The sequence below is a fragment of the Callospermophilus lateralis genome, chromosome 3 (genome assembly GCF_048772815.1).
Source record: "Callospermophilus lateralis isolate mCalLat2 chromosome 3, mCalLat2.hap1, whole genome shotgun sequence".
In the NCBI taxonomy this organism is placed as follows: Eukaryota; Metazoa; Chordata; class Mammalia; order Rodentia; family Sciuridae; genus Callospermophilus; species Callospermophilus lateralis.
Genome location: NC_135307.1, coordinates 32,668,531 through 32,695,914, shown reverse-complemented (window position 1 = coordinate 32,695,914; position 27,384 = coordinate 32,668,531). Strand labels below are relative to the sequence as shown.

The 27,384-nt window shown below is 45.1% G+C and overlaps 1 protein-coding gene across 1 annotated transcript in view; it reads left to right on the top strand.

Moving 5' to 3' along the window:
* Window positions 1–25,001, top strand: part of Ttc9 (tetratricopeptide repeat domain 9) — a 30,880-nt gene extending 5,879 nt beyond the window's left edge. The window contains exons 2-3 of the mRNA XM_076848123.2: window positions 21,397–21,579; window positions 23,878–25,001. Of these exons, the coding sequence (XP_076704238.1) occupies window positions 21,397–21,579; window positions 23,878–23,957 (263 nt within the window). The 3' untranslated portion in view covers window positions 23,958–25,001. The remainder of the gene's footprint in view (window positions 1–21,396; window positions 21,580–23,877) is intronic.
* The last annotated feature ends 2,383 nt before the right edge of the window (window positions 25,002–27,384 follow it).

Here is a 27,384-nt window from a genome sequence, read left to right as displayed (position 1 = left end):
TACATTAAACAGTAGAGAGCTCTTCTGAGTATGAGACCCTATACAGCTGCATCTGTGGCCCACTAATGAAGCCAGCCCTCAGTGGGGTACCAGAACGTGAATAAATGTACCCATCCAAAGTAAACAAAAATCAGATACAGACTCTGAGGCAGATTTCTAAAAACAAGGGGTACTCAACAAAAACTGGTACAGAACCAGAGAATCAAGCATAGGAATTAGATGAATTACAAATGTACAAACTAGGCCTGGTGCAGTGGTGCACGCCTGTAATCCCAGCAGCTCCAGAGGCTGAGACAGGAGAATCGCGAGTTCAAAGCCAGCCTCAGCAACAGCAAGGCACTAAGCAACTCAGTGAGACCCTGATTCTAAATTCAAAATAGGGCTGGAGATGTGGCTTAGTGGTCTAGTGTCCCTAAGTTCAATCCCTGGTACCAAAAAACAAAAACAAAACACAAATGCACAAACTAATCAATGGAAAGGAGGTCAAAGCTAGAGACAAGCAGTAACCTTGTAGCTGGAAGATAAGTTTTTGGGGTCAGGACTGGCCAAAGGAAGGGGAAAAAGAGGGGCTCTTGCTAAAATGCTCAGCTGGGATCCTGCCACTTGGAAGAGAGAGTTTGGCCCAACGTTGTTGATCCAGGACAGTTTTTTGGATAGTATCTTGGCCAATAAATCTTAAGGACCCTGTAAGTGTAGCTTCTAAGACGATCCTCCAAGGTAAGATGTGAGAGTCAAAACTTGAAGAATGCTTTCAGGGAAGGTACTAGGAAGGATATTTTGAATTTAGACTTTGGCTGAGTTTCTGAAATTTCTTAGTCCACCTCCAATGGCAACAAGTTAAGTGGCTTTTATCCAGAAACTCTTTAGGACACCTCAAAATCAGACTCCCTACAGCCAAAATAACCAAGAGCAACCCATCCAAGATAAAGATTTGGCTGAAATGCAGACAGAGAGAATGATCAAGATGTGGAGAAGCATAGAGCTGCTCCTAGAGCTTCCCAGGTTTAGAGTGACCTCCAGATACAAGTTCTCTCCTTCCGGCTATTCTCTTTCATCACCCGTCTGTGCCTACTACAGACAGCTAGGGTGAAAACAACGGATTTCCAACAACCTACTAGAGGATTCCCAATTCCATCTGGGATGTCAGATGTCCAAGTTTGGAACAGAGTTTTCCATTTCACCCAAAATGATTAGTGTGGCTCAGTCCCAACCACTGAGCAGCAAACACGTGCTCTAGCACAAACAGTGGGTGGGAGCAGACATAAAAAGACCAAAAATAATACTACAGAAGATTAAAGCAGTTGAACCTTCCCGGTGAGATTGAACTGCCTTGACATCGCACATTAGCAGTGTAAAGGTCATTACCCGTCTCTGTTTACATGTGAAGTTTCATGTCAGCATCAAAATGAGGCTATCTTCAGTAGGACACAAAACCAACAGTTCCCAGCTTTGTTTTGTTGTTTTGTTTTTTAAAGAAAGCAGGATTTTAAGAGTCAAGAAGAGTTGACTTGATCTAGAAAAGTCCCAGGTTGGAATAGATCCAAATGGACCTTCCCTTCTGCTGTCTGCCTTCAGGACTTTAAAAAGAGCATCCCAAACTCATATAGGGTTTACCCAGAGGAACCTTGTGACACCACTGCTTCCCTTTCATGTCTTTTCTATATGGAAAGAACAAAAGTACAACGTGGTGTTAATTAGTATCTCAAGAGTTATGAAAGTCAAAATTGTGATGGAAGATCTGGGTATAACCCCAAATCTTAAGCAGGTGCATGAATTTCCTTGTCAACATTGCCAGCTTGTCATCCATCATGAGCTAGGCAATTCTGATAATAGGGGTACTCACCACCACCTAACACCTAATAAATGTTCATTTGACAACCACCATTGTCAAAACAATAACCCTAAGCATAATAAAAGTAACAGTAACGACAGAGAAGACTACCACGATGAGCTGGCGCATAACGGATATTTCACCAATGTGTTTACAATGAATGAAAATGCCTATTCCAGCATCTATCTCATGTTCAGGAGCCAATAAATCAATCATTCCACTAATATTTGTTGAACACCTACTAGGTCCTAGGTTTGGGGGCTGGATAGAGACCAGTGAAAATGATGGGCAAGGTCCCTGCCTTCAGTGAACTTGCATATTTATAATTTCAGTTCATCTTCTTCTCTTATATCTTTGTAAGAGAAAACTCAATCTTAGGGCTGGGATTGTGGCTCAGTGGTAGAGCACTTGCCTAGCACGCATGAGGCCCTGGGTTTGATCCTCAGCACCACATAAAAATAAAGATATGTGTCCACCTATAATAAATATTTGAAAAAAAAATCACTAATTAAAAAAAAAACCCTCAATCTTGGAACAGTTAAATCATTTGCCCATGGTCACATAGTACCCTGTGACAAACTGGGGTTTCTTACCTGCTAGGTCTATAATTCTAAAACCTGCAATTTTAGCCACTCACCCTACAGCTCCTTTCTTAGGAACTAAAATTTTCCTCCTTGAAATTTCTCTTGATCCATATTCTCCCTTGGAAGTAACACGGAATACATCTCCTTCCTGTTACAAGGACAAGCCTTGACATTTTGAGGACAGCTTCCTTGCCCATCCTCTAATCATTTCTTCTGGAGATTAAACATCCCTGTACTGTACTTGTGCCTTGTGGGTTAGGATTCCCAGTTTATGGCCATCCTGGGTGGAAGTGTCCTGCATTCTGGAAACAGGTCATGATGTCCCTAGCTCCTGCCCTGTCACTAAAAAGGTGACCTGAATTTGTGTGGATAAAGAAGAAGGAGGAGCCCATGAATCAGACACTTAATGGGCATAGAAACTGCAGAAGCCCTCCACCCCACCCCCTGCACTTTATCTCTTCCCATCCCCCCTTGCTCCCGAATGTGTGGATTCCAATTAGGAGGGCTTGAGACATCTAAGTGGAAGTGTGACGAGTAGGCATTCATTTCAGCATTAACCAAGGCACCCCTGAGGAAATGCAAGGGATGCATTCTTTGAAGGTGGAAATGTCTCCCATTCTCTTCAAACATCCCATTCTTTAAGAACACATCAGAAGTATGGCTTAGTGTAAAGGGACCTGGACGATAAATTCTGTCTCTGACTTGCTATGCATCTCTGGCCTAAGAATTTTACCTCTTGGGTCATGGATTTCTGATTTATAAAAGCGCAGGGTTGGATTCCAAGATCTCCAAGGTCCTTTCCAGCTCTTAAAAGATAAATTCTCCATCTTATTCTTTGCTGAACGCTGTGGCCCTTACAACATTACATAGAATGGAGTAGTTCTATGTGTGCTTATAGAGACCAGTCTCCAAAAACTAAGAGAACTTAAAAAGGCAGAGGGTAGAACAGTGTTTGATCTGACTTCCTTTATATAAAATTTAAAAAGAGAATATATATATATATATATATATATATATATATATATATATACTATTACAGTATTTACATTAGAGAAGATTATCTGAATCATACTAGGGAAGCAGTTAATAGGTTACCTTTGAAAAACGAAGCTAGACAAAGAATTGCAGTGAGACTTTATCTTTTTATTTTAAATCTTTCTGTCATGTTTGACTTTTCTCGCTATATTCCATATGACTTTTTAATAGAAGTGATGGACATGGGTTATCTGTGTAGAGAAATTATGAGTGCTTTTGCTTTATTTTTATTTATTTGAAGAAAATCTAACTAATAAATGCAGTTTTTGCTGCTATTCTGCTACTCTTACCTAAGTCTTGACTATCCTTGTCAATAACATCAAAGATGTCAAACAAAGTAATCCCAGGACTCATAAAAGGACTCATGCCCTTTTCCACACCCCAATCCACATTCAGAGCTAGATCCCAGGAGCATGGTACCCCGTGGAATAGGGGGATGCCCCCTCTCGACTCCATTGCATATTAGCAACAATTTGAATCTCCTGGTGGGGCAGGGTAGAGAGTTGAGTCAGAGCCTGTGCTATAAACTGGTCCTGAACATGAACAATGGGTCTCTAGTGTTTGGGAAAGGATGGTATGAGAGTCCATCCCTTGCATCAGCCCCTGTATTATGGAGATTTGCCTACAGGTGGCTCAGAAGGAATAGCCAGGTCACCCAGAAAGAAGCTCACTGATGCAGGGATCTTCACTGGACACCTGCCACAGCTCCCCACAGCCCAAACCTAACCCCCTGTTCATCTCAAAATGCAGAGTGGAGGCCAGAGCTTTAGTCCAGGTTCTGTTGCCAAACTGCCCTGTAGCTCAGCAAGTCCCATCTCTCTGAGCTTCATCTTCCCCATGGGTCAACACTGGGAGCTGGATCCCATGTTCTCCAAGTCCCCTTTCAGAAGCATTGAACCATCTAGGATTCTGAAAGACTGCTAACCTTTCTCCCCAAGTTGGCCTTTCTCTTAGGAAACAGCCAGATTTCGGGAGAGAAAGAAAACACAAGCTCTCTTTTACGCCAGTTTTGCTCATATGCTGACAAACAACAATTAAAAGACATCAACTGAGATTTCCAACCCCACCCTTGCAAATTTGGGGCATAAACCAAAATAGGGACCTCACAACCTCCAGTGATGTGGATTCAGCATGAGGTTTCTGTGGGAAGGGGCTGAAATTGATACAAATTGCTATCTGAGCCCTGGAATCTAAATGGATGACCCCAAATATTACCCATTGCTGCTCTATTTAGAAATTCCACATTATTTAAAAATTCAGACCTTCTTCTGACAAGTTGTCATTCAGCATCAGAAACCTGGCAATGTTGGCTATATTAGGCCAGGAAGTCCTGGTGGCAAGGAAAGGAAAACAAGCTTTTAAGAAACAGACAAGCTGGGGCAAGCCTTTTGGGGAACAGGTGCCAGCTAAATTATACTATCTCAGAGAGTGACCTGGGAATCCTGGGGAGTCTGAGCCAGATGTGAGTGTTCAAGTTTGTGATCCTGGGCATGTTGCACACAGCAAGTCAGAACTGAGCTTCTTTCTCTAATGGACCTGCACTTCCTGGTTGTGGGTCGACTCTGACAGTTCTGCAGGAAGGGCTGTATCCCCATGTGCCCCCATGGGGACAGGCAGGAAGAGGCAGAACACAGAGGAAAAGATGAGCAGCACACCTATGTCCCAGGAAACCCGAGGGGCCATGTGTCATAATGGAAAATGGTCTTTACTTTGTGTGAGAGGATCTGCATTTGACTCCTGGCTTCTCCACCCATTTCTCCGTTGATCTGGGACAGGTCCAAATCTCTATCAGCTTCTGTGTCCATTAGAGCATGAGATACACCCCCACCCCCAGGATTGTAGTGGTGATTAAATTAAATGATAAAGGCTCATATGGCTAGCACAGTGCCAGGCACATAACAGATGCTCAGTAAATGATGACTGTGTATAAATCTGGCTATTAATATGTGTGAAGACAGAGAACAGTATACGGCCAGGAAAGAAGAAAGGACCCAGTAGTTGAGGCTGTGGGGAACATGGGAAGCAAGTGAGCAAATGGATGAGGCAGGAAAGAGGGATCAGGGAAGCTGCATCTCCTTAAGTGAGTTGGGAGGTGTGCCCGGTGTGATCCAAAGGCCTTTGGTGTGGTCATTTCCTTCTGGGCCAGGGAGGCTGAGGGAATGAGGCTCCCTCTGAAGCAGATAGGCTCTGACAGAACCTGCCCTCAGGGGCCTGTGTCCCCTTCCATCTTTTCAGGATTCAGGTCAGTCCAGGAAGCATTTAGTAACTGCCAGGCTCCAGGTAGGGGTTGTCTCCAGCCTGCGAGTCTCCGTGACTGTGCCTGTTTTCAGTCACTTTTCTGTACTCTGCCCCAGGATGTTTCCTGTCCCTTTCTTTGAACTGAACCAGCAGGGAGGGGCTTCAGGTTCTCTCACAAGTGAGATCTGATTCGAGTCTGAGAGCGGAGAGTCAGGGATCAGCTGGGTCCCCAGGGGAGCTTCGCCAGAAAGCAAGAAAGTGGACAGGAAGGAAGGGGAATGGAGGAAGGCAGAGGCCTGGGGGGCAGTCATGAGGCTGGCACCTCGTGTGTGCCTGGACTGCCTGCCCACTGGTGCCAGCTCCCTGAGAAAGTCCTGGCTTCACCAGGCCTCCTGGGAGTGAGACCGCGGTTAATGTCCCTTGAGCCCCCAAACGGGTACTCCTCCACCTACATGTCCCCAGTCCTCTCATGATCCCAGATGTCCCCAGAGCGGTGTCCCATGCTCAGGCAGTGTGTTGTCTGACTTCAGACTCTTCAGAATTGTCTTTCCTACCTCTTCTCCTGCCCCTTAAACCCAGTGAGGTTCTTTATAATTTCCAGTCACAAAAGTAAAACATTGTCATTTAGGTCTGGGGCTGCAGCTCAGTGGCGGCATGCATGCCGAGTGACATCCGCAACGCCAGAATGTCGTAAGTGTAGGAGTCATTGAAAGTAGGAAACGAAAGGCCTGGGGATCTAGCTCAGTTAGTAGAGTGCCTGCCTCACATGCGCAAGGCCCTGGGTTCAATCCCCAGCACCACAAAAAAAAGAAAAACAGGATAATTAAAACTCCCTTGTCGTCTACTACCCCAAGGTGACAACTCTTACCTGTTTTGGTTTATTTGCTCCCAGTTTTCATGTGTGTGTGTGTGTGTGTGTGTGTGTGTGTGTGTGAACCTTGATATGAAAAGCATCAGCCGGTCCACTTCAAGGTTTACCTTTCTCCAGTTTATTCAGGAGAGAAGAGATTTGTCTCCCATAGACTGAGGACACTTTGGGGACCGTCTCCTGGCCTCCTTTTCACCCCTCCACCCTTGTAGGATTTAAAATGTGGAGAAGGCTATATGTGGCTTTATGCAAATACTATGCCATTTTATATAAAGAACTTGAGCATCCACAGATTTGGGGATCTACTGGAGATACTGGAGCCAATCCTATGTGGATCCTAGTGGTGACTGGTTAACTGTCAAAACGATGGATGAAAAAGGCTAATCTAAAATCCGAGAAACTAAAGGCATTTATTGATAGTCCTTAAAGGGTGTTGGGATCCGTTCAAGGGAGGTATACTGCCAAAGCCTGAGGTTGGTTCAGGTCTCTGCCTCCTGTCATGTGACACTGTTCAACACAGAAGGCGCCTGCCTGGTTGCCATGGCAGCATACTTAGAAGTTATCCCCTGTACATCTCCTAACTCTCACTCTTGATCTTGACATGATAGACAGAGGGAGAAGGCAGGAGTGGGGATAAGGTGTGACAGGTCGTCACCCAGGCTCACTGTACCTGAGAGTCAACCGAGGACATCGCTGTCACCTCATTTCGCATTCCATGGTCACCCCCACGCCAGGCTGTAGAGTTCCTCCAGGGGTTCAGGTAGTGGAAATTCTTATTCCTAAAACTCCTCAGGTCATCAGACAACCAGGAATTTCTTTTCAGCCACTTACCTTTTCTGTCAGGTTCCTGCTACCTGCCAGGCTATTGACCCTTTTTCTCCTCCCGCCCCCCCTCTCTGCTTCTCAGGTTTCCCCACTCCCAAATTCCTCTCCTTCCTCATGCAGAGCAATCTTCACTATTTTTCGTATCTACCTAATTTGCCACTAGTGACCTCTAAGCTTCACCGTGCCCACCTGAAGCAACTGAGCAGAGTGTTCTCCTTGAAAAATATGATTTCTTCCATAGGAGGAACTCTGATTCCAGCTATTACAAATTCTTCTTCCTGAGACAGACAGAAGACACACACACACACACACACACACACACACACACACACACACACCATTCAGGTTGTACTGTACAAACTTTGACACCCTTCATTTTCTGTGGCGATATTTTCCATAGAAAACATTTTTCAGTGTAGTTAATTTTGGGCAGTGTGATTGTCGTGGTTCTTCTGTGTTCCGTTACATCAGTGTCCCACTATTTACCTCAGCAGTCACTGATGGACACTTAGGTGATTTCTGACACTCTGCTACACATGGGGCTGCCGCAGAGGGGCACGGGTAGCTCTTTCTTCTCTTCACAGGAACACCTACAACTAACTTATCCCCAAAACATATCTGATGACATGATAGAAGGAGCCGGGAGAGGCAATAGGAACAAGAGATGTGTCACCAGGGTCCCTGAGGATGAGTAGGAGAGGTGATCAAAATGGAGGAAGAATTCTTTGATGTCCAAAAACAAACAAAAAAAAAGAAACAGGATATCACTTTGACTTCTGAGATTCCCCTCATTCCTGGCTCCGCATTTCTAATAATGGGCAAGACATGATCTTGGCCAGAGTTGACAAGAAAAAGATAATATTGGGCACAGTTTTCTTCTGAATATTTCTGGTTCTTTGATCCTTATCACATTCCAAATGGCCTAACTGAGCTCTGGGAAGTTCCACTTCCAAACCCCAGAAGGGATATTAATAAAGACTCCAGAAAACAGGACTCCTGTCCTTATCCCCATGGCTCCTCCTCCATCACTCCAAGATCAAGAGTGAAAGTTAGGAGCCAAAGATGGGATAACTTCTAATTGTGCTGCCAGAGCAACCAGGCACCCCCTGGAACAGTGTCACATGACTGACACCAAAGACACAAGTCAACCTCAGGCTTTGACATTGCAGCAACTTGAGCAGATTCTAATGGCCCTTGAAGGACTCTCAATATGTGCCTTTGGCTTCTAGGATTGTATTTAGACTGTCTTTCCACCCTTGCTTCTTCACCCTCGACTTTAACAGTTCTACGGTCATCTCTGAGGATCCACAGAGAATTGGCTCCAGTTTCTCCAGCAGGTACCAAAATCTGTGGATGCCCACGTTCTTTTTATAAAATGATATTTGCATAAAATCTACACACACACTTCTATACTTTAAATCATCTGTAGACTACTTATGAGACCTAATACACAGCAAAGAGTTGTTACACTGTATTATTAAAGGAACAATGACAAGAGAAAAGTATGAACATGTTCAATACAAAAGTAGTTCTTTTCCCCTGAATATGTTTGATTCAGGGTTGGCAGAATCCATGGGTACAGAACCTGCAGACATGGAGGGCTGACTGTACTCACCAGCCGAGAGTGGATAAGAATAGAAACTCCTTGAAGATATCACTATGTTTGAATGTTTTCCATTTTCCTTGTGAAATCCTGGGCACAGGCCATGGAGAGTGAATCATTCCCCCCCCCCCCCCCCCCCCCGGTAGCAGGGATTGAACCCAGGGATGCTTATCCACTGAGCCACATCCCCAACCCAATTCGGTGTTTCATTTAGAGTCAGGGTCTCACTGAGTTGCTTAGTGCCTCGCTGTCACTGAGGCCGGCTTTGAACTCGCGATTCTCCTGCCTCAGCCTCCCAAGCCGCTGGGATTACAGGCCGGCACCACTGTGCTCGGCTGAGAGTGAATCTTGATTGACTGAGTTGACTGACAGCATTGACCAGAATCATGGAATGATGGTGAGAGGGAAGCTCATGCTCTGGTAGGGACTTCATTGCTGCGGCATCCATGTGAAGGGTTCAGAAGGTGGGAAAACAAAGAACAGCCTGGTAATGGTGGAAGGAGTGAGTCCCAAAGACGGCGTTGCTAAAGCAAAGAAAACAAAAGTAACGTTTGGCAGTGTGTTAGACACCAGCAAGTCAAGGTTTCCGCCCTTTGCATTTCCTCTGTTGGAGTGACTTGAAGTTAAATAACCCTGGCTCGCTCTCTACAAGTTGAGAATGCAAGTCACTTAGCTTCCTAAGTCTCAGCTTCTGGAAACAGACTAATAATACCTACTTCTTAGAGCTTCTGTGAAAGTCAAGTTAGTTGTAAAACACTACCTATGTCAGGTATTGTTACCTACTCAGCATGATCACTACAATAGGTCCTGGGTATGGATTTAAAGATACCCTAGATTTGCTTGTCTGGAAGAGCAAAGAATTTTTATTTGCTCTTTTTAGTTATACATAACAGTAGAATATATTTTGGCATATCAGACATACATGGAGTATAACTTCCCATTTTTGTGATTATACATTATGTGGAGTGACACTGGTCGTGTATTTCTATATGAACATAAGAAAGTTATATCCTATTTACTCTACTGTCTTTCCCATTCCCATTCCCATCCCCCTACCTTCTCCCCACTTTCCCCTATCTAACCGGATGAATCCTCACTCCTTCCCCAACCTATTGTGAGTCAGCATCCTCATATCAGAGAGAACATTCAGCCTTTAGATTTTTGGGATTGGCTTATTTCACTTAGCATGATAGTTTCCAGTTCTATTGATTTACCTGCAGATGCCATAATTTCATTCTTCTTTATGGCTGAGTAATATTCCATTGTGTACATATACCACATTTTCTTTATCCATTCATCTGTTGAAGGGCACTTAGGTTGGTTCCATAGCTTAGCTATTGTGCTGCTGTAAACATAGATGTGGCTGCGTCACTATAGTATGCTAATTTTAAGGTCTTTGGATATATGTCAAGGAGTGGGATAGCTGGGTCAAATGGTGGTTCTATTCCAAGTTTTCTGAGTAATCTCCACACTGCTTTCCAGAGTGATTGCACCAATTTGCTGTCTTACTATAGTGTATGAGTGTGCCTTTTTCCCCACGTCCTCACCAATATTTACTGTTACTTGTATTCTTGATAATTGCCATTCTGACTGGAGTGAGATCAAATATCAGTACAGTTTTAATTTTCATTTCTTTAATTGCTATAAATATTGAACATTCCTTCATGTATTTGTTGATTAATTGTATTTCTTCTGTGATGTGTCTGTTCAGTTCCTTATTCCATTTGTTGACTGGGTTATTTGGGGGGTTTTCTTGTTGTTTTGGTGTTAAGTTTTTTGAGTTCTTGGTATATCCTGGAGATTAATGCTCTATCTGAGGTGCAAAGATTTTCTCCCATTCTTTGGGCTCTCTCTCCACATTCTTGATTGTTTCCTTTGCCATGAAGAAATTTTTTAGTTTGATTCCATCTTATTTATTCATTCTTGATTTTACTTCTTGTGCTTTAGGAGTCTTGCTGAGGAAGTCAGTTCCTAAGCCGACATGATGGAGAGTTGGGCTTACTTTTTCTTCCAGTTGGCGCGGGGTCTCTGGTCTAATGCCTAGGTCCTTGATCCACTTAAGAATTGAATTTTGTGCAGGGTGAGAGATACAGGTCTAATTTCATTTTGTTGCATATGTATTTCCAGTTTCCAGCACCATTTGTTGAAAAGACTTCTTTCCCATGTATATTTATGGTGCCTTTGTCTAGTAGGAAATAACTGTATTTATGTGGGTTTGTGTCTGTGAAGAAGACACTTCATAAATATCTGCAAAGATGGGCATCTCCTGATTGGAGAATGCAACTATGAAAAATTACTTTTTTAAAACAGGAAGGGCCCACTTGATGATTACGCCTGTGGATATGGCTTTATTAGAAAGAGAGTCCCCAAAATGTTCTACAAAAGCCTTACCATTTGTCAAGAGTGTGCTACAATTCCCATGAATTAAAAAAAAAATAGAAATAGAGGGAAATTCCCTGATCTTGATCAAGAGCATATACAAGCAAACTAAAACTAACTTTATGGTGAGAGACTGAATGTTTTCCTTCATAATTGCTCTCCTAGGATACTATGGACATTAACTCAGTTCCTGCATTTTTGTTTACTTGGTTTTTGTTTCCTTTCCTTTATGTATTCTTGGGCATTTTTGCTATGAAAATAAAAGCTACAAATGACTGTTCCTATCAGCTCTATTCATGATAATTTATAATTATGAATATTTATAATTTATTCATAATTCATAAAGTTTGAAACAGCCTAGATGTCCTTCAACAAGTAAATGGTTAAACAAACTGTGGCACATCCATGCTAATGGAATACTACTCAGCAATAAAAAGAACCACTGATAAGTGAACAACTTGGATGAATCTCAAGGAAATTATGCTGAATGATAAAGACAATCCCCAAAGATTTCATACTATATGGTTCCATGTGTATTATTTTAAAATTACAAACATTTAGAAGTGCAGAAGAGCAGGTTAGCCATTATCAAGGGTTAAAGAGGAGGTGGTGGGTCAGGTAGTTATAAGATAACTGGAGGGATTCTTAGAGCAATGAAACTCTTCTGTAACTTGACTTTGGAGGTAGAGAAAGGCAACTACTCATAAAATTGTATATAACTGATCATATGTATACAAATAAGTACTAATAAAACAAAGGGAAATTTGAATGAGATCTATGGATTGGATCATGATCAGGATGCTGCATTATCTTTTTTTTACAAGAGGTTACCATTGAGGAAACTGGATAAAGTGTAAGGAAATCTCTGTATTATTTCTTACAACTGTATGTGAATCTTTAATTATCTCAATAAAAATTTTGAGTAAAAAAAAAAAATAATCATTTGGGAGTTAGTTTTGCAAGCCACCAGGTAAGGTAGGGGTTGTTTCAGGAAGAAACCAGAAACGTGTCCTCGCAGCTCTAATGTATAACGGTAGCCTCTCAGTGGAATTGGAGAGGCTGGTGGTTTTAGAACGTGAAAGAAAGATCCAGTAGCGGTGGAAACTCCACACTTGGTTTTGTTTACTGGTTTGTTGCTTTTCTGTATGGGATACAGAGAAGGAGTGGGGTAGAAGGTCCTGGAGGGTTGTTAGGAAGCTTGCAGATGAGAAGTATTTACATGTAGAGTGAGTACAGTGTGTCACCATTAGGAGACCACACTTGAGTCTCCCAACAAGCAGGACCAGTGCCTGAGGGATGTCTCATGCAGGAATGGAGTTAATGACCGTGGCAATCTAGGAGAGCAGAATTTCTCAGCACTGAGAGCATAATCCTAGGTGTCAGGTGGCTTACCTTCAATCCTAACGTTGACACTTATTAGTTTTGTGATCTTGGGCAAGTGACCCAAATTCCTTGGGCCTCTTTCATCCATCTAAAAAAAAAAAAATGGACAAAATACCAGAACCTCCCTTGTAAGTTCATGTCAGGGTTAAATGAGTTGGTGCTTAGAATAGGGCTTGTCCATCTGAGCTTAGAACAGATTCCCTGCTCTTACTCCTCTTACCTTTCTGGGAGAGAGGACGGACACCGCCCACTGGTGTAGGCCTAGATTCTCCTGAGCGTACCATGGACGGCTCATCCTTCTCCCCCTACCCCATCCCCCTGAACTGAGCCCCTGTCCCACAGTGAGAAATCTCAGACCACTAAGAAGAGAAATATCCAAAATGTCCACAAACGGAGAGACTGAGAAGGTTTGTTTGCCTGGATGTGTGGATTTTCTAGTTTTAGGACTTGGCCATGTGACTTGGGACCCCTGTGGGTTCATCGCAGTGACTGGGCTGGACTCTCCAGTTCTAGCCAGCTGGGTGGCTCCTAAGAAACACATACCTCAAGCTCTAGGATGTAGGTGAGCCGCCCACCTGCAGGAGCCCCTGAGGACTTACCAAGTGTGGATTACTAAGCTTCACCTGAGCCCTTCAGAATATGTGCCTCTGCAGGTGGAGCCTGGAAACTCCCTGTTGTACAGCCACGCCATGGTGACCTGAGGAGAAACTCCCTCATCTGGGGGTTCTCCAGATGTGAGGATCTGGTGCTGATGCAACACACTGAATTTTTTTTTTTCATCCTTCCAACATGCCATGAAGGAAAACGCAGATGGCGACCATTATTACTTTTTTTTTTTTTTTTAACCTTTCCACACTGAGATCCTGAGAGGTGAGGTGTTTTAACCTAGGAACACAGGTGAAGTGCTGGGCTGGGGACATTATCTTTAGTCAACTCGCTCTGAGGCACCTACACCAGCCTGTCAACTTCTCTGCTAAAAATACCTCCCTCTTCCCCTCATAGGCTCTCTTGTGCCCTACAGAGTCAGGAAAAGGCCTAGTCATATTATTATTTTTTTTTTTTTCCTGCTACATCTGACTTTCAGAGCTCCTAGCTCTCCTGAATTGTTAGGACTCCAGGAGAGCCAGAGACTTTTGGTCCTTTCCCCACCCCACCCCACCCATAAATCTGTCAGTGAGACTTGACTGCAGAATCCATTTATGGAGAAGGACGGGCCTAGGGCAGACAGCAATAGTGTCTGCAGTTTAGAGGTGTGAGGGGTGGGGGTTGACTCAGGGGCTAATCTGTAAGAGAAGAAAATAAGCCCAGCCCCCAGCCCCTAGCCCCTCTTTCTGACTTACTTCCAAGCTGCGTTTGTAATGTTCTCTGCATTTACCCAGCCCAGTATGGAAAATGCAGCATTGGAAGGAAAAACTGAAAGTAAAACCAAGCATCAAACCTAGATTTGAGAAGCATTTACAGCAAGTAAGTGTTCATGTACATCTAGACCAGGAAACAAAAATAAGAAATCACAGAACTGGGAATGCAAGGGTTTTGTGTATGCGGAAGAGAAAATCAGCATTTTCATGGAAAGGAGAAATTGTGACCCATATCTGACCTATATCTGACCTATTTTAGAAAATTTGCCATAAGTCAGCCATGACTTGGTGTTCACATCATACATTGTGTATAGAACTCAAGATGGAAATTTCCTCTAATTCATGTGCAGATGGCTGAGTAAACCAGTTAATAAGTGTCTTCCTCAAGAACCAGTATTTATGAGAATCAGTTTTTTGTGTTAGCACTGGGAAGGCGTATAACATGCATTGATCATCTCATTTCATCATCACAAGAGCTGCCACCACGTAGGTATTATTACCTTCATGGGACACAGGAAGAACGAGACCCAGGGAGATTAAGCAACATGCCCCAGGGCCTGTGCTGGTAGGTGGCGGAGCTTGCATTCCAACCCAGGCCTGATCTCCAGCCAGGGCACCCCAGAGCTGGCAAAGTACCGTGTGCCTACTTGGTTTGGTTGCAATCTGTTCCAGGTGTTAAATATTCCGAACGTCTCTCTGTCCCGATCCCAGTCTTCTTCCCCTTTATGGCTGTGCCATTGCTCTCATTGAAATAAATAAATTTGACCAGAACTCAAGTCACTTGACAAACTTGGGAAGTAGAATGGCCACTTCCTAGGCCTGCCTCCCAGAATGACCAGCAAGGTGTATTCATTTCCTAAGGCGACTCTAACAACAAACACGAACTGAGTGGCTTGAAATAACAGGAACTCTCTCACAATTCTGGAAGGTGAGAGTCCCAAGTCAGGGGGTCAGCAGGACTAGTTCCTTCTGAGAGCTGTGAAGAAGAACAGGTCCCATGGTTCTCTCTGAGTGCCTGATAATCAAGCCCCAGACATCCCTGTGTGTCACCTCTCCTCTGGGCAGGTCTGTCTCTGTGGCCAAATTTCTTTATCAAAAGGACACCAGTCATATTGGATTAGGACCTACTCTGATGACTTCCTTTTCACTTGGTTATCTCTGTAGAGACCCCATCTCCCCGCAAAAGGTCACATTCTCAGATGCTCAGGGTCAGGACTCCAATGCACTTTGGGGAGGACACAAAGTGGACCCAGAGTAGCAAGACGGCCCTGAAGAGTAGGTTCCTCCACCTCCCTCCCAGCCCTAGGTGGGCCCCTCCTTCCTTCCCGTCCAGCCCCTGCTTCCCTCTCTTGAGCAGGTAAAGGCAAATTAGAGTGAGTGAGTCAGCCCTAAGAAGAAAGCCGGTGACTCCATGAACTTGTTCTTCCTCTCATCTGGATTCCCTTCATCTCATGCCAGGGGGTGGCATTCTGCCCGGGCAGTCACTCTGCCCTGCATGTACCAGGAAAAAAACAAAAACAAAACAGGTGCCAGGGTGAGGAGAACCTAAGAGGCTGTAGCCGGAGGTCTTAGTGCGCTTGTTTTGGAGAATTCTGAACGAAAGCCCTTCCCTGTCTCTGTGTGTGGCTGACTTTTTATGACCACAGATCCCTCTGTGGGGCTAAGAAAGCCTGCAAGCTCTTTTCACATAATCACACCCCAACCACCCAAATTGGGAGTAAAGGAAGAATCTCCCTGGGGGGAGAATAGTGGTTAGACATTGACAGCCCCCAGTTCTGGCCCTCCAAATTCACCTTTCTCTTGTAAGTTGCCACCATCGCCACCAGTCTCAAGGAAGGCTGTGTCCCTTCTCACATTTCTTCCCAAGCGTGGATGGAGTTTTGTCTTCCTTCTCCATGACTTGCGGGTCACAGCATTTATTCAGACCCAGAGACCAGAAGATGAATAGCCTTTTTTTTTTTCAAAAGTGCTTCCAGAGATGGTCATCTGGGAGCCAAGGTTATTGTGACACGTGCACTGCAGGCTTATCTCCTGCCCTGTAACTCACCACGTGACTGCATCTTTGAATCCAGATATGAATTCAAAATTCCGACCAAGTTTGCTCTCCTGTTCCCAGAAACAAGCTCACTCTCCGGTTGACTCAGGAGCTGCCTCACCAATTCCACCAATTTCCTTCCGGAAAAATTTTGCTCGAGAGCCTTCCCTTGAAGGACCACATCAGATCCTCATCCAAGCTCTGGGCTAAAAAAAAAAATCCACCGAGCAGGAAGGGAATGGTCTCACAGAAGCCCTCTGGACCACTGTCTTCCCAGTTCTGATGTCACTCCAACTGACAATGTGACACCTTAACTGACAAAGAGAGTGGAATTCCTTTTGAAACAACTGTGTTCTTAGGTTAAGTGGAAGATGCTTGTATTTATAAGCTGTTGGATCTAAAGGGATGGAAGAGATTGTTTAGTGAAGTGTAGGCTCCTCGTTTTGCCAACAGGAAATTAAGGCTCAGAAAGGGAAAGTGTTTTGAGTAATGTTGGCTAGTGGCAAAGGTGCAAGCGAGAATCCAGCTCTTTCTTCTTTATGGATACGTAATATTCCATTGTATATATGTACCACATTTCCTTTACCCATTCATCTGTTGAAGGACACCTGGGTTCTTGACTATTGTGAGTCAAGCTCATATAATCATTGACGTGGATGCATCACTATAGTGTGCTGTTTTTAAGTCCTTTGGCTAACCCCAAACAAGGGAGGTTGGGGAGGGGAATAATAGAAATCCATTGGATTAGACAAAGGGAAATGAAGGGAAGGGGAAGAGGAAAGATAGTAGAATTAATTGGACATAACTTTCCTAGCCTTATATTTGAATATATGACCAGGATAACTCTGCATCACATACAACCACAAGAGTGGGATCCTGGGCTGGGGACATAGCTCAGTTGGTAGAGCGCTTGCCTCACAGGCCCAAGGCCCTCGGTTCAATCCCCAGCACCACTCACACACACACACACACACAGACACACACACACAGACACACAAATAGTGGGATCCTAGTAGAATAAATCATATTCTTTGTACGTATAGTTTGCCAAAATACATTCTACTATCGTGTATCACTAAAAAGAATAACAACAAAAAAGAATGCAGGTCCTCTCTTTCCAGTCCAGGACTCTAAAAGATTGGTCCGTGCTATACAGCCGAGGATAGAGGCCTCATTTCAGAAATAGACACCAGGTTGCAACCATGTTACGTGGAAGGACTCTTCTTGTTTGTCAGAAAATCCAAAATGACAAGAAAAAAAGGGCCCTGACTTTGCAAATGTGTGCCGCAGAGGGGGAGTGAGTCGGGGCTTCTCTAGCACTGGCCAGCTCTGCTCCAGAATGCCACTTAGGTCCATCCATTCCTCTTGGCCTCCATTTGGGTTACCCAGGCATCTTCATCCTCATCCACCCTTGCCTTAGGAGAAAGTCCCAGATCCCCAGCTTGGACGGGAAGTGTCTGAGTGTCCTGGTTTCTTGCTTTTCCAGCTCCGCCTTCTCTCATCCTTCCCCTCTGGCTCTCTGCTGCAGCCTGGTGTAGCTTCTCCGAGTTCCTCTATTAGGCCATGTTGGTGCTGTCTCTCCTGCTCTCTCCTCTTTCTCTCCTTTGTCCATTTCACCTAGGCTTGTGATTCTCAAATGGGCGATTTTACCTCCCCAGGGGATACCTGGCAATGTCTGGAGACACTTGGTTGTCATAACTGGCATCTAGTGAGAGACCAAGGAGGCTGGCCAACACCTTCAATGCCCAAATCATCCTCCCATCACAAAAGATGATCCAGCCCCAAACAGTGCAAAGATTGAGAAGCAATCTTTAAATCAGTTGAAATACCACTTCCTCCAAGAAGACCTCCCCTGATGCTTTAGATAAAGCCGAGGGCCCTTCCCCTCTCGGTGTGCTTCTACTATGTCCCTCTCCTTCACAGCACTTAGCTCCCAGGTGAACATTTGAGATAATGTAACGTCTGCCTTCCCCACCAGTCTATCGGTCCCAGAGGACAGAGCAGGCGGTTGGTCATCATCTGATCCTACTGTCGAGTTGGTACCCAGCACAGTTAGGCATCCTTTTTTCCTGTTAGCCTGAGGACACTGAGGATGGTAGAGCACAGATGACCTTTCTTTCTCCCCAGGGGTTATGCGGGTTTCCAGGGGTCCCAAATGCAGGCCACAGACACCCCAGTGGTCAAATGCACAATCCGGAGAGACTGACAGAAATGGGCTGATATGATAACTCCACCACCCTCCAGCTGGGTGACCTTCAGCAAGTTGCTGAATTTCTCTGGAACTCCATTTTATCATCTATGAAAGAAACACAAAAATAGAACCCGTTTCATGGAGTTGTGAAGATTCAAAGGCATAGAGTATGTGAAATACTGAGCTCCAGCTCCAGCACTGGGTATGGGATTGATCACTGTGAGGAGGACATGCTGAGGGACAATGCCACTTATTTTGAGAGCCCTCTACAACTAGGCACTGGTCAATGGCCTCAGGGATGAGGTTGGAAGAATCTGGAGGCAGTCTGCCAACTTCTTCTTATGTCCCTCACCTCTCAAATGTGCCTAGGAACACCCCCCCATCTTCCCTAGCCCATGGACTCGTTATATCTACCAACAGCTCCCCACCCAAAGCCAAGGTGCCCCCCATGTCACCTGTAGGTAGGGCTGAGACTAGACTGTCTCTCCCTCCTCCACACCCACACCCTCTTAAGAGCCCTTACCTGGCGCCATGGCCTCTTATCTGGATTCTGCCTCCCAGCCCAGCCTTTCTCTGGACCATTTCTTGGTCTTGCTGGGCCGGGCCTGTGGTATCAGCAAGGGCCCCACACCCTGAAAACCATCCTAGCCCTGCCTCCAACCACGCGTGAACCCTGGCCACAGCCAGGCATCCCGATTTTCCCACGGGTTTCCCCAGGGTATCGGAAACATTTTCAACAAACAAATCCCAGGAATGGATTGCTAGGGTTCCCGTCAGCCCTTGGGGGCCAGTGGAGGGAAAAGACTTTCCCATTTTGAGCCCTCTCTGCTTCCTTCCCCCACTCTTAGACATTCCCAAACTGGTTTTTAAAAGAAACAAAGGTCTGTTTCCTACATGGACCAGGTCATCAAACAGAAGCGTGTGTTTGGAGATAGAGGGCTGGACCGGAAGAGGCTGCTGGGCCTGGTCCGAGGGGATATCAGGGCAGGGGGAGGCTGCACACAGGAAATCCTTTGGCTCTGGGAGCAGATGTTGGAGCCAAGTCTGGCACAGGTAGCAGTCCGTGGTGTTCACACCCGGGAACCTCTCTACAGAACCCCCTCCCTATCTGCAGAGCTCCAACACCATGGGGCTGGGGAGGAGGGTGGCCCCCACTGCTGGGAGAGCACGAAGGGGAGTTTGTGGCATCAGCTTCGGGTGAAAGAGCCCTGATGCTCCCGCAGACCCTGGGGCTGAGCACCCTGCTGCTTCTGGAGTTGACTGGTTTGGCTTTCTGCTCTGCAGCCTGTGAAACCGGACAGGTCAGTTTCTAGATCTCAGCTGATTCTCTTTCCCTTCCTGGTTCTCCTACCTGTAACTTGAGAGTTGGTGCGGTTTCCCTCCTCCTCCTCCTCCTCCTCCTCCTGCCAAAGGAGGGTTTATCGTGGTTTTTGTTTTCACAAAATGTTCAAGGAAAGGTCCACTTTCTTAAAAATAAGCTTGGTGATTCTGACACCTGGGAAGTTATTTAAGGAACTGCCACAACTGCAGTTAGACCCCATAAGAGAAAAATCAGCCTTGCCTCTACCCTAAGGATGCTTTTTCTCATTGAGTTCAGAGAAGGAAACTGGCATCAGCATCTGCCCTCGCCCTACTCCCTGCCCAGTCAGGTCTTGGGGGAAGTAACAGTTTTGTTCCTAATGTCTCTTTTTAAAATTTATTTTGAAAAAGTAGAAAGTGCCCTCTTTGTCCACTTGGTACCCAGCACAGTTAGGCATCTCCAAAGTGTATAGCACGCGTCTTTCCCCTTAGTCAGTGCTACTAAATATATGAGTGATCTAAGGGAGGCGGAGGTGGCTCAGCAGGGCCAGAGTGACGTATCTAGGGCCCAAAATTTCAAACACTCTCCAAGGTTGTTCAGTCCCCCTCCAGGGACATCCTCACCTTGGACCCATCCCTGTGGCTCACCTTGCAGGAGCTAGCCGCTAGTCCAGCAGATGGTCCCTGCTCCCTGGCACTGCAGAGACAAATAAGTGATAAAGGGAAAAATAAAGACTTCCCTTGGGGGATGTCCAAGGCAGAATTATAGTAATATTAACCAATAACTGAGTGCTCATTTTGTGCCAAGCCCTGTGCTACATATACTTTATGGTCCTGGTTTTATGTAATCCCCTAACAACTCTATAAGGAAGAACTTAGGCTCTGAAGCCAAAAAGCCTAGGTTTAATCTCATCCTCGCCTCTTTCACACTGTGTGCCCTTGGGAAATTTCTCCAGCTTTCTGAGCCTCAGCTTCCTTTTAAATGGAAATAATGGTAGTACCTACAGCATAGTGTTCTGCGGATTCCATCAGGTAAGAAGTGGCAGAAAGTAAACATTCACCAAATATTAGCTGTGGTTGTTATTATTACTATTTTTATTGCCTACAGTAGCTTATTCCTAGGGCTGCTCCAACAAGTCCCACAAACCAGGTAGCACAAAGTAACAAAAATATATTGTACTGTCGGTCCTGGGGGCTAAGAGTCCACAATCATGGTGTTGGTGGGTTGGTTCTTTCAAAGGATTGTGGTAGAATCTGTCCCATGCCTCTTAGCTTCTGGTAACCTCAGGTATTCCTTGGCTTGAGGGTGGCTGTCTTCTACCTTTGGTTCTTAATATTGTCTTTCCTCTGTGTGTGTCTGTCTCAGTGTCCAGATTTCTGCTTTTATAAGGACACCAGTCATATTGGATTTGGGTCTACCCTAATGATTGCCCCTTATCTTGATTATCTCTAGAAAGACCTTATTTCCCAAAAAAAGGTCACATTGTCAAGTATGGAGGGTCAGGACTCCAACATGTCTTTTAGGAGAGGAGAGGCATCCCTCAGCTCCTGATGCAAGGCTCTATCACTGGCTCAAGGTCACATAGCTTGTTGCTGATGAAACTGGTCCCGCAACCCAGGATGATTAGAAGTCCTGTTGAGGGCTTAACCCCCAGTGGAAAGCCCAGTGCATCTAACCTCCTCTGGAGAGAAGGAACTGAGGACAGACCCACAGACTGCTGCTGTCATGTTGATGGCACGTCCCCTCTCTTCTCCCTTCCTCCACAGCCTGCCTGCTCCAGGCTGAGCTGGTCAACTACGAGCGAGTCAAGGAGTACTGCCTCAAAGTGCTGAAGAAGGAAGGGGAGAACTTCAAGGCCCTCTACCGGTCTGGAGTGGCCTTCTACCACCTTGGGGACTATGACAAAGCACTCTACTACCTGAAGGAAGCAAGAACCCGACAACCAACAGGTAAGGCAGCGGTTACCGCTTTCCATCAGTCCCCTCTGGCAGCTCCTGGGGTCTTCTCATTGCAGCACCCAGGCTAGCCAGGGCCTGGTGGGGACAGAGATGCAAATCAGGGGTCAGGTGAATGGTAAGATCTGGAACGAGGAGAGCACACAGCTGTGCATTCACCTGGGGTCTGGGTTCCAGGGAGCAGGGGCACCTCTCTCTCCAAATAGACTGCAGAATGTTTCGCCATGTCCAACTCAGAATGTCAGATTCTGACCACAGACCCCCATTTGTGGTGGGTCCTGGGAACGGAGATGAGAAGACATGCTCCCTACCCCTGGTTGGCAAGTGAGTGTGACCTCTACCATTCATGGAGATCATGTACATTAGCTCACCCGATCATTCATTCACTCCCTCATTTCACAGACATTTATAGAGAGCATACAGTGGGCCAGCAACTATTCTAGCAGGAGGGTAGTCGTGGCTCAAGGAATTCCCATTCGAGTGGAGAAAGATGGACAGTTTGCGAATGGACAAATAGATGATAGAGTTTTTAGTAGTGGCAAATGCTCTGAAGAAACTAAAGCAGGGAAAAAGAAGTGCTATTTTCAGCCAGGTGATCAGAAAGAGCCTCTCTGAGGAGGTAATAGTCAAACGATTTCTTTGACTTGATTATTAACATATAGTACTATTTTTTTAATGCAATCCTCCTTCCATGAAGTCTTTAAGAACCTCAGGATCTGTTTGCAAATGTCCATATAAATACTTTTCTAAGAACACCTCTTTATTTTTATGTGATATTGGTTTGTCTTCTGTATATAAATTGTGTTCTAGCAACTATACTGTTAGCAACCTGAGAACTGAGAACTGGGCTCGAGAATTTTCTTGAGCACCTACTCTGTGCCAGTATTGTTCTGGATGCTGCCTGGCACTTTCGAGCATGATACAGTATTCATTTCTATTTCTGGATATAGATATCCTGGTAACCCTGTAACTATTTTGCTCTGATGTATGCAGAGCTAAGCAGTTGTTCCATGTCACGGCCTGCTCACTAATTTGAGGACTGGAATTGAGGGGAAATGTCCCAGATGTGGAAAGGTGGTTGTCTGACTTATAAAGACAAAACTAAGTGAAACAAAGTCATTATAAACTCTTCAAGTTAAAAAAAAAAAAGCACATTCAACTAATATTTATTGATCATTGTATTAAGCATTTTCAGACTTATCTATCTTGGTCCTCATGTCAACTTTGTGAGGATAATATTCTTTTTTTTTTTTTTTTTTTGGTGAGCAGGTACCAGGGATTGAACTCAGGGCCACTTGGCCACTAAGCACATCCCCAGCCCTATTTTATATTTTATTTAGAGACAGGTCTCACTTGGTTACTTAGGAACTCACTTTTGCTGAGGCTGGCTTTGAACTTGCAATCCTCCTGCCTCAGCCTCCCAACCTGCTGGAATTACAGATGTGCACCACCACACATAGCATGAGAATAGTATTCTATTCCATAGGAGAGCCAGGCTTTGGAATTAGGCACACCATTTATTATGCGTCTCCTTAGGTATCTTACTTGATCTCTCCAGGTCCCAGTCTTCCCAGTCCCAGTGAGGATGAGGATAAAATTCTTTGCAGAAGTGTAGTGATGATTAAATGAGAAAATGAATGTTTAAAACTGGCACAGGCTGGGCCCAGAGGCACATGCCTGTATTCCAGCTACTCCAGAGGCTGAGGCAGGAGGATCATGAGTTTGAGGCCAGCCTGGGTAACTCAGCGAGACCTTGTCTCAAAATACAATTTTTAAAAAGGACTGAGGGTGTAGGTCAGTGGTAGAGTGCTTGCCTAGCTTGTGCAAGGCCCTGCATTGATCCCCAGGCCTGGGAAAAAAATAAAAATCCAGTGATAAATGAACTAGCAAGCAAAAGCAGCACAAAGCAGGCATTCAAAAATGAAGGTTCTTTCTTGCAAGTGAGACATTAGGTTCCAAGGAGTTGGTAATTTATCTAAGGTTAATCTCCGCTGATTTGAGAGGGACTGGGATGTTTGCTGCATAGAAATGGAAGAGAAATTCTCCTCTCCTCTCCCTCCTGCCTGTCCCCTTGGGGTCACAGCGAGCTGTCCACATTTGCAAGGAGAGGTAGTGAAAGAGAAGGCCAACATCTGGTTCCCCTCTCAGGCACCACCATGGGAAGGCCAAGGGACCTTGGCTGAGTGAGTCACCTGCCCTGTCCCTGAATTGCAGGCCCAGCTTTGCCCTATTCGGTGTAGCTGCAGTTGTGCCCTCCTGGCTGTCCCCTCAGGTATGTTTGTCTCCTCGCAGACACCAACGTGATTCGGTATATCCAGCTGACAGAGATGAAGCTCAGCAGATGCTCCCAGAGGGAGAAAGAAGCCATGTAACTACCAAGCCTCTCCAGAGACACCCACGCCTGACTGGAGACTTCCAGGCACCCACTGGTGGAGAGCCCCACCCTAGATTCTGTCCCTTTACCCCCACTTCTTCCAGCTCCCCTTCTTCCTCCCATTGTTCCTCAACTCTGTCTGCGCCCAGTGTGAAAAGAAGGTGAGATGCACATTTGGAATCTGGTGGGCTGCCCAGACTCCTCTTCACTGGCAGGTCAGCGACTGAGAGGGGCCTAACGTCTGCTGGGGGGGAGTCTCACAGGCTGAGAATGCAGGGAAGGCAGCAGGCATGGAGCCCACGGTCTGGAACCTGCTATGTCCTCCTGATGGACCAGGACACCTTAAGGCAACTGTGACAAATCTAGGGCTGAAGCAAACCACCAGAAGCACAGGCGGAGCCAACATTAAAGACTGGACTTGTAACTGGACCCCCGCCCCCCAGCCCCCTGTCACCTTAGCCCCTGCCACCCTCCCTGTCACTTGGCTTGGCTTGTGCTTCCTTCTCTCTGCCAGGATTCACATGCCATTGAGGCCCACGCCCAGTGCCCTCTGGTGACCACACATACCATTCCCCCAACTCCCAGCCAGTCGGCAGCTGGGACAGCACAAGGGCAGAGCATGTTGGTGACAGGGGAGGGACAGATGATGGGTAAGGGAAAGAGCATTGTGTAGGCTGGGGGATCCCACTGTGGACTCCTTAAGTGTAAATAAAAACAAGTTTTCAGGCGTGGTTCCTGTCACCCTGTGGGGATCCACTCCCTCCCTCCCTCACCTCCTCCCCCAGGCCTCCCTCAGAGCTGCTTACAACTGGGCCGGATGGGCTTCCCCCAAAGTGCAGAGCCATCTGTCCCAAGCCCTATGCCACATTGACTGCGGCCTTTGTGCTTTACAGAGTGGGCTGGGATCATGGAGACTGCCCTGGGGCCTGGCTTCCGTGGGAACCTGGACGGCCTCTTTTTGATGAAATGATCTGGACTCCATATCTAACACATAAAATGTGCTCAGCAAATATTTGTTGAATGAATAAATTATAACTGCAGACTGACTCTCCTGCCTTAAAATAACTTTATCCCAGCCTAGTCTCCTGGTACCCCTGCTCTTTATGCTATGCCATGTTGTTTCAGTCAAACAAGAAACATTGACTGAGGGCTTGCTGTTTTGCTCATTGTAGTGCAATATGCCCTGGGACACAGGATATGGTCCCAGTCTTCAAGGAGATTGGAAGAGTTGAGAAATGCGTATGAGATTACTACCAATGACACCTTTGATTTATACGATGCTTCAATGTTTTCAGAGCACTTTGGTGTATTTTTCGTGTGATTAGTGAGATACTATTGTACAAAATTAAGATATATACTGACGCAATAATGTGAATAGTTAGGATTTATTAAATGCACTATCCTCAGATCTTACACAGACAATCTCATTTCTTTCATACAGTTATTCTGTGAGATACTATTCCCATGTGATGGATAAGAAAACTGAAAAACAGAAAATTAACTACCCTAAGGTTGCATGGCCTTAAGGGACAAAGGCTAGGATTTGAACCAGATCTGACTGAGAGCTCTAGCTAATAATTATCCTATACTTAGTTGACTCTGTACATAGTATGTTAGGGCGTTACAACTGTTTCAGACCTGGACAATAAGCATTAGGTTGAAATTATTTCGCCATGTCAGTAGTGGTACATGGGCCCCCTCTTGTTTTTACCCAAGGCAGAAAAAGATCAGTGATCAGAATCCCTAGAGGTCAGAGCAGTGACAGACCAGCAAAGACAGCTGAGATCCAACAGTTTTTTCATATAGTGTCCATTCTACTTACTGATGAAGCCAGCACGTATCTAAGTAACCCACCCTGCATCCCCACCCCATCCCCAGCACTGGGAAAGGATTACAATTATAGGTACAGACAAAGGGGAAATGCAAAGTTAATTATGGGTTATTTATTTAAGCAGAGGCTCTGTCACTGCAAGATCCAATCACTGCCCAGGGGCCCAAAAGCCAGCAACACAGGTTATATTCACATAGCTCCCCAAAGACTTTCAAAAGGGAGCTGTGGAAGGTGCTAGAAATATCCAGGGGTCCACAATTGCTTACCTGTAGCTCACCCTCTGGAGAAGAGGAGAAGAAAAAGCCATTCTAGCTGCCACATTTTCTGCTCCTGTTCCCCCACCCCTATCACATCCTTCTCTCTATCCCTTTTCCTCCAAAATGGCTTCAATATGACCCCAACCCAAAACTACCCTCAGGCTGAGCATCAGCATACGCACAAAGCTCCCCCTTTCCCAAGCCTTCAACTTGGGAAAGTTCATGAGTTGGCTAACTGTTTGTTAGAAGATGAAGGATAAAGATGAGGTCAGAGGTGGCCTGCAGAACCAGTTCAAATTGGCAGGGTCTTTCTTTATTCTTCATGCATCTGAAAGGTCTCTGAGTAACTATTTCCAACATGGAGGTAGGAAAGAAGTCTTGCCTAAATGTGTGCATTAGGACAGGACTGGACAGATAGGAACAAGATGGTTACCATCCCAAAGAGAACACTTAGAAACCAGAACTAGGTGAGGACGACCTCTCAGAAGCTCACACAAGTGTATAAGCCATTGGCATGTCTGTTGACTTAGATACATATGCTTAGTGGAACTCCATTCACTGTGACCCAAACTTGAACAATCCCCCACCCCCATGCCCACCCCCCGAAAAAAGCTGCCTGGGTGATTGGTTGATGTTTAGGGTGGTAGGACTGAATTTTCGATGCATTTGTCCAACAGAGAGCTGTTAATCAAAATCAGGTTCATTTAACCTTATTAACTCTTCAGTTTCCTTCTCTCCACCCCTCTTAAAAACAGGGACTGTGGTTTAATTACACACTTTTCGGATGTCACTGTTGAACTCTATAGACAGAGCACTAATCATGGGTCTGACCTGCATCATCATCTTCTGCCTGGACTTTTGTGATAGACTTTTTTGAGGAAAAAAAATTATACTTTTTGTTTAATTATGAAAGTCTCACACGTGTATTGTAGAAAATTTAGGGGGAACAATAAAAAGAAAAAAAAATGACAAAATTCAACTCATAACTCTACCACCCAAGAACTATATCTTTTGTTCTTTTTGGTATAAATGTATGCACACACACAGGCACAGGTTTTTTTGTTTGTTTTGTTTTTTATGAAAAATACTGGATCACACTGTATATAATCTTTAATAACTTACTTTTCAAAATGCATATTTATATTTTAGAATAGGTAATACATATAGAGAAACAAAATTCAAAAAGTACAAAAAGCTCTATAGTCGAAAGTAACTCTTCCTTCCCTGTCTGCCAACATCTAGTTTGCCTCTAATTTCTTGAATATCCTTTCAGAGATACACATTTTTGAACATACATGTATACTTTTATCACACACAGTGGTAGCTTATTGGACTCA